This window comes from Trematomus bernacchii, unplaced genomic scaffold, assembly GCF_902827165.1.
Source record: "Trematomus bernacchii unplaced genomic scaffold, fTreBer1.1, whole genome shotgun sequence".
Classification (NCBI taxonomy): domain Eukaryota; kingdom Metazoa; phylum Chordata; class Actinopteri; order Perciformes; family Nototheniidae; genus Trematomus; species Trematomus bernacchii.
In genome coordinates this window covers 5,009,660-5,021,427 of record NW_022987656.1, presented here as the reverse complement: position 1 = coordinate 5,021,427, position 11,768 = coordinate 5,009,660, and the positions used below count along the sequence as shown (strand labels likewise).

Below are 11,768 nucleotides of genomic sequence, written 5' to 3'. Positions count from 1 at the left end.
TGATAGTGCTGAATGCTAAACAAAGTTCTGGTTGATGTAATACTCTTACAAAAAAAATAAACGTTTGCACTTTTACACATCATGGCATGCTGTAGGAGGATTGGGTGTAGTTAAAATGTGGATGACAACATAAAGAATATCAGGTGAAATGTCAATAAGGAATGCGGTTAGAGGGCTCTAACTGCATACAGACGGGCTGAGTTGGATCGCGCATTTCACTTCTTAAATAACTTATACAACGAATCATTATCAACACTTACATTTATGCATTGCTCCCGCCATGGTTTTGAAATGATTCCAGCGGTGTGTCACGCCCGTGGAGGACCCATCAGTGTATCCTCGGTTATAGCTCCTCCAGAGAGCCTCCTCGATGTGCATTTAGAGAAATGAGATGTCCTTCAACATGGCGCGCTAAAATTCATTTCCGGGTCACTACCGGAGGACCGAGGAGGGGGATTTGATGAAATGAGAACGGCCCAGTGTCTCCCATTGTCTCCCCACACACACATACACCAAACACATGCAAACACACAAAAAGAAACAACACACACTATACTGTGACTCTAAAAGGCTAGTTTGTGTGACCTTTTATTTATGTTTTTATGATATTCCGATATACCATACTATTATTAGAGCCACATTTAAAGTGGACCTATCATGCTATATTTAAATGATATATTGTAGGGCCATACCTATATAAGGTATATTTATACGTTTCTGTTTTCAAAATACCAAACAGATCATGCATTTTAGCCATGCCTCATTTCGCTCTATGTGCTGTTTGCTGTCTACGGGGCTGATTCTGTGAGCTGCAGCTGACCACGCCCCCCTGCAGGGGGGGGAGCAGTGCTCTGATCAAGTCAAGAGGGGGAGAAAAAAAGATCTCCGTCCTCCGTGTTTTATTATATTATTATAGGCCTATAGAGTCGTTATTCATTTGTTTTAAAGCTCAATAAATAACAAAGAAGACCTTTGACCGGCATTTTTCTAATTTTGTCCGGAAGATTTAAACTTTAACGGACATCTTGACCGGCGAAAGAAACTGAAACTCTGCCGCACGGTCCCCTCGTTCCTTGGAAGAGGCGGAGAGGTGGGTGTTTGTCATCTGCTGGTGGACTAACCGGAGAGAATTACAGTGCTTGCCTCGACGGGGAGGGATTGCATTGAATTAAAGCAGCGGGAGCAAACGCTTGCCTCGGGGAGGGAGAAAAAAAGCCACAGCGGAGAATAAACAGAAGGGTAACCATGGGCGGGAAGTCTTCTTCGCTGCTTTTGTGGCAGACTACAGCGCCACTTACAGGCCTGGCATATGTACTACAGCGTCTCCAGCGCTTTTGAGCGGCAATGGCCGGCCGTGGCCCAACCCCACATTCCCCTGATAGGTGGAGAGTTGGCCCAATAGCCGTAGCGCCACTTCTGTGACGTCAGTGAAGTGTTCAAATCTGGATCAGTTTTGATCAGATCCGTTGCAGCCCCTTTTTTAGAGATTTGGTTATGGAGGAAAATAGAGAGGGTTGTGTTTTCTGACACTTGGTGAGTTCCCTGGAACACCGGGGACACATATTCATGTATAAAAGACGTGCAAAAGTGCATTTTGCATGATAGGTCCCCTTTAACTTAAATCACCAATCTCCATAAGAGTTAGCCTCTATTATTAACTCAACCTCATTTAAAGCTATTGCTTTCAAGCTTTTTAACTTAAATACGCTATGCAAGGTTGGCTAAATACTGAAAGGTAAGGTGTGAATATTAAACACCCCAGAAATAAAAGCTAGGTCAGAGCTAACGTAATTATCAGACCCTAATGTTATATGTTGTTAGAAAACGCTTGTGACCACCAGAACATAAAAACTAAACATTTTGGTCACTGTCAGTCATCAGTTCCAAGCTTCAAGTAGTTCGATATGTCCAGACATATCCAAGATGCCCGACCGCAAATACTTAAAGAAAATAAGCCATGATACCTGGATATAACATACTAGTACTTTTTGTTTTTGTTGTTGATACATTCGAAAATATTATAATGACTATTTGACATATACCAGGGTTATGCGATTGGCGGAGGTAATATATACTGGCCCTTTGAGTAGAATGTTAAAAAGTAAGCTAGTTCCTGACTGTAGTGCCCACTCCTTAGGTTGGCTTCACTTAGGTTAAATTACTTTAGTTACAAATAGTGAAGTTCTAGATATAGTTCAAATGGAGTAATTTAAGTTGTCTGATGCACTTTATAGTTTGACTCTTTTTTTTTTAAATACTGATGTGTTTATTCAAAACCATACATGTAATGCACACAAGTCTGTTTTTTTTGTTTGCACTGGTGTGTGCACTTAAATTGATGTTGATGGTTAAATGAGTTAATGGTTCACATGTACAGAGTTATGAATGTCATCTAAATGTAGGAATGCCTTGGGCATATGGTTCCCTGATTTTTGTGTCATGCTTTTACAACATACAATATAAGCACTCCTATGTTGTTGTAGTACATTACTTTATCTGTAGCTATTAACATGATTGCTCATATTTTTAGGCATATTTTTCTTGAGCCCTTATTTTGGATCACTTCATAAACTGCCCCTCTTCAAAAACTATTAAATAGCCCTGCTATATACTATGGCCATTCATTTCTTATTTAGAAATATGGTTTAAATGGAGTAATTTGAATTGTCTGATACACTTGATACAATTTTACTTTTTAAAATACTGATGTGTTTATTCAAAACTATTTCAAAACACAATGTCATGACTTTTTCAAGATCTTTTAGACAAACTATGACTTTCTTTAACCTCTTAAGCCCTGAGCCTGTTTTTCAGGTCTCAGGCTCGAAAATGACATTCCCAGAACAAATGACCATATCTTCCCTTCTAAAAGGGTTAAATTAATAATCTTTATTCTCAAAGTAATGATAAACCTGTGAGTTGGATGTAGAAAAGTCAAAATCAATATAGATGTTTTTTATTTTAAAGAAAATTCAGATTTTACATAGTAAAAAACTGTAAATTATAGTGTCCGTCCAAAAATTATTTTTTACTTATAGTGAAAACTACCCTTGGATGATGGGTTAGTAGACTAAAAGCTTTAGGAATCCAAAGTACAACATATAATAAGTACCCTGTATCAAGATTGATGCAAAACAAGTGAAATTTGACCTTTTTAGAGAGATTTAGCCAAAAAACCCCACTTCTGGGGTCATTTGGGTGGATTTGACCTATCTCTGGCCCCTCTTGCTCGATTTTGATGAATGAAATCTCTTTATAACCGCTAGAGCCAATGGAATCGAGGGAAAGTTATATACACACCAAAACGTTAACAAATAAGGAGTGAGAGTGACGCGTTACCAAAACCGGAAGCTGCATACACTCTGGTGGCTACCATTAGCAGCTAACTTTTCCGCTCCGATTTTTACATAAAAAATGGAATTATGGATTATAAATAATTTTTTAAAAGGCTCAGGTACATTATCAACCTATGGATCAACAGTTGTAGAATTTTTTTTTTTCGTTTTAATGCCATTGAACACGTCTTTTGACCTAATTGACAGCTACGGTGAGACGATCTGCCGTAAAAGCTCCGTAAAGGTACGTGTTGTGATGTCTGTGTTTGCTTCCCCTGTCGCAAGTTCGGATCGCTCAGTGATGATACTATACCTAAATAATCAGTGGAGTATCAGCTTTAATAGGCTATATTGTATGTGCAGCTACGATAAGTAATAAGGGTATCTTTATCTTGAATTGTGTGCCGCAGTGCGTTAGAATTTTTTCGCTCAGGGGTCATTTAGACCCTTATGAGACTTGTGTTTTGTTTTGGTAAAAATGGTTCATATCTTCAGTTAGCTGAGATTCTTCCCGTTAATCTGGTGCTACACATTAATAGTTTCATAAATGTTAAGAAGCCCTGAGACATTATCTCGAAAACAAAACGGTGGGAGGGGTCCAATGGGGGGACCGCCGTGCTTAAGAGGTTAATATTTTTTGAAATCCTATACTGACAATGCAGACAAAACTATATAATATAATTCTTAACTACATACTATACTAGTACTTTTAAAATAAATGTTCGGACATTCTACACTGTGACTCTTCTTAAATTATATATATGAAATACTATACTATGACTGATTTGTTCAACATACTGGTGTATACAATAACCTTTTTCATATTTTGACTTCCTTCATGACATTTTCATAATATTCTATTCTTTTACCTCTTTTTCTCTATATTTTCCACACACTATGACCGTTTGGACTCTATGCTATTTACTATTTATCTTTGACTATGTCTTTTATTGAGATATTTTCGACATACTGTTAAACACATTTTATAGTTATGAGTTTTTTTTTGTTTGTTTGGTTTTTTTCATGGTATTTTCGAACATAACATACAATGACTTTTTTCTTTTTCTTCTTAACCTGTTTAGCCCTGAGCCTGTTTTTCAGGTCTCAGGCTCGAAAATGACATTCCCAGAACAAATGACCATATCTTCCCTTCTAAAAGGGTTAAATTAATAATCTTTTTTCTCAAAGTAATGATAAACCTGTGAGTTGGATGTAGAAAAGTCAGAACAATATAGATGTTTTTTATTTTAAAGAAAATTCAGATTGAACATAGTAAAAAACTGTAAATTATAGTGTCCGTCCAAATATTTTTTACTTATAGTGAAAACTACCCTTGGATGATGGTAAGGTAGACTAAAAGCTTTAGGAATCCAAAGTACAACATATAATAAGTACCCTGTATCGAGATTGATGCAAAACAAGTGACATTTGACCTTTTTAGAGAGGTTTAGCAAAAGAAACTCCACCTCTGAGGTGATTTGGGTGGAAATGGGGGTTTTACCGTTACTCTGGAACTCATTGGTCGATTTTGGTGATTGACATCTCTTTCTGACCGTTAGAGCCAATAGAATCGAAGGGGAATCTCCCCTCTCACACACATGGTACAAAAAAAAGGTGGGGGCTTCGCACATGCAGTTTTGCATCAGAGCTAACCTATACTCTAGCTCTGACATCTGGAAACGGAAAAGCAGGTTTATTGCTCATGGATTATCAGAAATCATTTCAAAGGGACACAGACACATTGGATTAACCTATGGATTAACTTCAGCAGCGTTTTTAACGTTTTAATGCCATTGAAGACCACTTTTGACCAGACTACGACACAGGGTAAGCCATGTTAGCGTTTTTAGCTACCTAGCGCCACATGTTTTGATGTCTGTTTTTGTTTATAAAGTCGCGAGTTCGTATCATTGAGTGATAATGTATGTACCCATCGATTCTGTGTCACCTCACGATGTGAAACGATGTGTTGGATGTGCAGAAAAGATAAATAATAAGGTTTTGTGAGTGAATTTCGGTGCAGTAATCTGTTAGCATTTTTCGCTCGTTGCTAATACAGAGGCTCAGCGTTAGCATTGTGGTTTTTTTTTTTGAAAAAAATATAAAAAGGATCAGTTAGATGAGTTTTTTCCCGTTACATGGATATAAAACACTCTCTCTCGGGCTTAACAGGTTAAAGAATATTTTTGGGTCAGATTAGACTTTAAAGGATAATGACAGTGTTAAAGGGGGAGACACGTGTAAAGGTAGCAGGCTGGATTTTAAACTGTGTCCATTGTAGCAGCAAATGTTTCAACATACCTTACATTTTTCATAAGTTCTTTTAAATTATTTTTTATTAGAAATATATTTTTACTGTTTTCTTGATGTTTTTTTATTTTTCGGCGTACGAGATTGTATTTTTTCCACATCTTATTTTATCACACTTTTTTTCATATTTTCAACATACTTTTATTTTGTCTTTTATTTCATATATAAATATATTTATATTATTTTTTTGGACATAATATATAATGAATCATTTCATTTCTTTTTCTTTTTTTATGCTATACCATGACTTTTTTTGGTATCCTATTTTTCTATACAATAATTCATTTCGACATAGTATATTAAAACATTTTAAAAACACATTATGTACATACTAAACATATATCACTTTATTTCATTATTTTTCAACATGCATGAAGGTGGCACACCTTAACCAAGTCAACCAACAATAGCTTGTGGCAAAGCCAGGGGTGACAGCTAGTGATGTGACGAGCCGAGGCTTCGGAACACGGTTTGAGTTATCCAGGAAGTTTCTGGTGAAGCGCGTATCGAGGCTTGTATCATTTTAGGCCAGTGACTGCTTCAGATAGTGGTTCAGAGGGTTCAGATGTGTTAAACCACTGACACTTCACAGTTGTATTACACTCATATGGCCCCTCCTGTTACCGGACCCGGTCAAGAGGACTCAGACCCACCCTCTGAAGATTGTTTGTTTGCACCTATATAACTTGCTGATGTTTGTACTGTGTGCTTTCGGTGTGTCCCATCCCTTAGTTTGGTTTCTAAACCTGCTTACTTTTCCTAGTTTTCAATAAATGTTCTGCACAAAATTGCACATCCCCATTGAAGCAACAAGTTTTTTAAAACAAAATGATATGTTTTTTTCCTTCAAATAAAATAAGTTTCCTCCTTACCGTTATCCTCTGTCATGTTTCGGGTCTGTACGAAATCGATTCTTCCTCTGTCTGTCTGCTAGAGTTTTACCTGCAATCTCTGAAAGATAACAACCGTTTTTGTTTTTCAAAAAAATCAAGCTATCATCTAGATCAGTGGTTCTCAACTGGTCAGGCCTCGGGACCCACTTTTTACTTGGTCAATACATCGCGACCCAACATTTTGAAGCACTCAAATCTATTCAACAAAAAATCGTGCTGTAATATATATATATATACACTTTTGAGCATACAATATTAAAGCTCCCATGTCATGCTTTTCCGGTTATTACCCGTCCCCTTGTGTGTTATGAAGGTTTTTATGCATGTAAACGGTGTGCAGAGTCAAAACCCTCAAAGTACACCCTGTAGCGAGTAAAACTCTAACACAGAAAATACCTCCCCAAAACGCCTCGTTGGAGATACGTCACTGCCCATTTGATTCTTCCGGGTACCGCCTGATGTCATGCGGTACCCGGAACGAAATGGACCAATCCCGAAGAGCTATGGCCACACCAGCAGCGGCGTGTTCCTCCTCCAGAGGTTCGAAGAACCGGCATTTCACAGACGAAAGCTTCCAAAACATTGCCCAGTTTGAGGCCGGATATGCACAGCTTGTTTGGACCGTTTGGAGCAGGGGAAGATCTGGGTATACAACCTGTAAGTTTGCATTGTTATTTGTGTATTTATCAAACAAGACTGTTTAAATGTGTAAACTGTGTTGGACTGCTAAGCCATTGACACAGTGCTAACTGTGCTAACTAAGTTGCTAGTGTTTCCATATATCAACTCTAATATCAGCAGATGGCCTTGCATACATGTATCTCATAGCAGGAGAATGTCTGCATTCACACACAAAATACCTATTGACAGTATACTCCGGGTGATTTGCCGTGCGGTCAGTCGCGAAACGTAATTACATTATAGCTGGCGTAGCGTGTATGCAACCGATCTAACACACGGAGCTAGAGCTAGTTTTGGTCGGAAAAACATTTTTGTGATGCTACGTTGCTAGCGTTTAAATATATCAACTACAATGTCAGCAGATGGCCTTACATGTTTGTCATGGCAGGAGAATGTCTGCAGTCACACACACGGAATACTCATACAGTATACTCCGGGTGATTTACCGTACATTGTGACAGTACATATACTGCATGTAGCTAACGAGGCTAGCTGTATGCTAGCGCAAAACAATGTATTCATGCAAGTTACATTGTATGGTAGCAGAATACCCGTATACGATTGCAATTATAAACACGTTATTGCTAGCCTAATATGAACCACTAGCTTTTGTTCATAGTAGTTTTATTACACTGCATTATAGTTGCCTTTCCTCCAAGCTAACGTTCATATCGTGTTAGCTACCAAGGTAAACAAAGCTAGGTTAGCATATTAGCAGGCAAGCTGTTCATTACACAACTACTACTAACGAATCTAAAACAACTAAGTTTCTCTAATATTTTGTGATTTGCATTTGATTTCGTCCAGCCAGATCCTGGCGGACAATCCATGACGGGGACGGGACTTCTACTACTACTGAGGCCTCGTGCTAAAAGGCACCGCACCGGCTGTGCGCAGGCAAGATGCGAGGAGGAATGGATGATATACCGTGTGTATATATGTATATTTATGTTCATTTTGTACATTTCTAAAAATAAAGTTTAATGGAAATACTTAGTAGGCCTATCCTTTCTTCCCTGAATTCATATATAGCAAACCATGATTTGATTTCTCATCAAACAGTAGTAGTTTATAACGGGTAAAAATAACTTACTCTTTGTTATGAGCGGCTCGTAGGCCACAACGGAAAGACAAGGAGACATACACGAGTTTACAAAACCACGGCACATTTATTGTGGTAAATGCAGAGATAGGTGGTTGAGAGGATCGCAGAGTTAGTCTTCCTGCAGCCGCTTTGGAGAGAGACAGGGGCCGTCGTGTGACTCCGGGCTCGGCTCCGGAGGTGTCCGTGATCGTGCTGATTAGCCTCTTCAGCTCCACCCCATCGTAAGACAAAGGCCCTGGGGCCGTCACACTCTTCTATAACAACAGTTAAAAATATATATGTATATAAAATATACGGCTGTACCGACGCCATGATAAGACTGATGTTCCGCTGAGAGCAGCCGGGAAAAGCACTGTTAGACATGGGCGCAGCCTCTCTGGTGGTTGACTAATCGGAACAGAGTGGCCGAGCTGACCAATCGGAGCACACTAGGCTCACAGGGAGGGGGGGGGCAAGAGCTCCAACGAGTCGTTTAGTGGAGAAAGTGAATACTGCTGAATACACATGCTTGACAGAGATGCTGTATGCGAAACCAAATGTGAGTTTGGAAAATTGCACAGTATAAATCTATTTTAGTATACCTCAACAATGTAATTATGATCAGTGGAAATGGCCATGACATGGGCCCTTTAATAAAAGTGAAGTACAGTGCATATATCCCTTATATCCCTTCACAGAACTAAAGTATGCTTTTAAAAAAGGTTTAATGAGATGATGGAATCAAAGCTGAACTATATAAAAAGGCACACATGCTGAAACCCAACCCCAGCAGGGGGGTCTGGGGGGATTCTCCCCCAGGAGATTTTTAGAAATACTAACATAAACTACGCATTCTGGTACACTCTGAGAAGAAAATCGGGCCTTCAAAATAAGTTTGACTTTTTCCCCCAAAAAAAAAAAAAAAAAAAATCCAATTTTCTTTTTCCAACTTTTTTTTCTTCACTCACACATCCGCGACCCACTCGAAACGGGTCCGCGACCCACCAGTTGAGAACCACTGATCTAGATCTCACACTAGGGATAAGAATAATTGACAGAGGAGTGTAAAAATACCCATAATTATTGAGATAACAGGGTGTTTTTTTGTTGTATCCATCCTTAGACCTCAAGGTTGATCAAACACTCTTACACAAGAGTAGGGCTTGTTTTCAAGTTTAACTTAGAAAATATATGACTTTACAAATACCTAGGGCTATAGGAAACATTTTTCCTATCAATAAAAAACTGATAAGAATCTGTAGCAATGAAGTGTAAAGGGAAGGTTTCCCTTAAACTCTTTTTTTTGTTTTGTACGATGGGCTCTGTGGCCAAAAGGCGGTACTACAACCTCCATATCGGGTCATGACGTGACCCATTAGCATTTAGCATAGCCTTAGCATTTATTTTTTGGGGAGTATTTTCGTCGGTATTAGCATTGCTGTGTTTCTGCTTGTATTCCCAGCATTAGTATTATTGTGAGACTGACAATTGAGCGGCCCGACCAAGCAAGGAGGCAGAGGCAGAACGTCCAAAAATATAACCCGGTGTGGGCATTTATTACATCAGACACATGATTCACAGCCTCAATCCTGCTGAACATGTGCACACCGTCACCAACCACAGGGATTTCACACCACCAGCACCCAAACAGACAGGGAAAACAGAGCCTAAATACACACACACACTAATCAGCAATTAGACACAGGTGGGGGGGGAGGAGACAACACAGGGCACCAGGTGCACACAACCAACAGCAACAGACATGGGGGAAGGGGAACACTTTTCAACATAAAACCAGCAAACAGAGACAGACAAACTAAAACACAGACAGATGCACACACTACATACATTTCGCCACCAACAAAACTACACAATTCGTAACGGAGGCCGAGATCTATGGCCCCAAAGATCACCTCTGTTACATTTCCTCACCCCTCTCCCCTGGAAGCACAGTGTCTTGGAAATCTTGTGCAGCATTGTTTCCTCAGGGGGGGCGTGAAGTCAGAAGGAAGCTTCCCTTTCTTTCTCTTCGGGATCTGATTCTTCCTCTCCATGCGCTCCTGCTGGTTCTGCTGTCTGACGCGCTCTCTCCTGACGGATCTTCTCGGCCATTTTCACCCGCTCCTCCTCAGCGAGAAGAGCATATTCCTCATCTTTAATTTCCTTCTCCTCTGCCAGGAGAGAGAGCCGTGACTGCGGCCTCTCTAACTGCAGCGGTCCCCGAAGAGGAGAAGATGGAGATCCGGCTGAAGGAGGCCAAACACATTGCAGAAGAAGCTGACCGCAAATACGAGGAGGTGGCACGTAAGCTTGTGATCATTGAGAGTGACTTGGAACGTACAGAGGTGCGCGCTGAGATGTCTGAAGGAAAATGCTCTGAGCTCGACGTGGAGCTGAGAACCGTACAGGACGACCTGAAGTCTCTGGGGGCCCAGGCAGAAAAGTACTCGCAGAAGGACAAGTACGAGGAGGAGATCAAGATTCTCACAGACAAGGTGAAGGAGGCTGAGACTCGTGCTGAGTTCGCTGAGGGATCAGACGTGCCGCATCTCCAAGAGTGTGTGTCTGCGTTCAGCCTGCAAAGAGCCGAGCAGACCGATCCGACCTGCGGAATGAGCCGCCCTTGCGGAGAAGAGCACCACACTTCCGTAGAGATCCCAAGTTAATGCCACTCACTCCTGAAGATGATATTGAGCACTTTATGACAACGTTTGAAAGAATGGCCACTGTCTGCCTATGGCCGAAAGAAGATTGGGCTATTCGGCTTGTGCCACTGCTCACAGGTAAAGCACGCAGTGCCTTTGTTTTCATGGACATCACAGACTCAGTAGAATATGAAAAAGTAAAAGAAGCTATTTTGGCTAAATATCAGATCACAGCTGATACCTACAGAAGAAGGTTTCGGTCATTGGAAATATATCGGGGGGAAACTCCACGTGAACTCTATGTACGGTTAAAAGACATTTTTTACAAATGGGTCAAACCAGGGCGATCCGAGGTTAAAAGGATATCTGAGTTGATGATACTGGAGCAGTTCTTGAGAATGGTGGACCCGGAGCTAGAGGTCTGGATCCGAGAGAGAGACCCGCAGTCTGCTGAGGACGCCGCCAGACTAACAGAGGTTTTCCTGTCCGCCAGAACCGGGACTAGAAGAACCACCTTCGGCCGTGAGGCATACGCAATAAGTCCGATGGGGGTGAATGGGGTGGTCAAAATGAGATTAGGCCTCGGAATAATCAGTCATCTTTCACTAGACCTAGCCCTAGCTCGAAGTCGTTTCCCAGCGCAGACACATGCTGCTATCAGTGTAACGGTTTAGGTCACACTCAGCATACTTGCCCAACAACCAGACAGAGCAAGCCAGCCCTGTTGTGTGTAGTTCCCAGACCCACCCACCCACCCTGCCTCTGGTAATGCTGATGCGCTCACTGCCCCAGTGTTAGTAAATGGTCGGCGGGAAGAGGC

At 40.7% G+C, this 11,768-nt stretch overlaps 1 protein-coding gene across 1 annotated transcript; it reads left to right on the top strand.

Moving 5' to 3' along the window:
• Window positions 1-1,709: 1,709 nt before the first annotated feature.
• Window positions 1,710-10,969, top strand: LOC117486659 (tropomyosin alpha-1 chain-like). Its single transcript, XM_034135166.1, has 2 exons — window positions 1,710-1,716; window positions 10,482-10,969. Exons 1-2 carry the CDS (start codon window positions 1,710-1,712, stop codon window positions 10,967-10,969), a joined length of 495 nt encoding a protein of 164 aa, XP_033991057.1.
• Window positions 10,970-11,768: the final 799 nt, after the last annotated feature.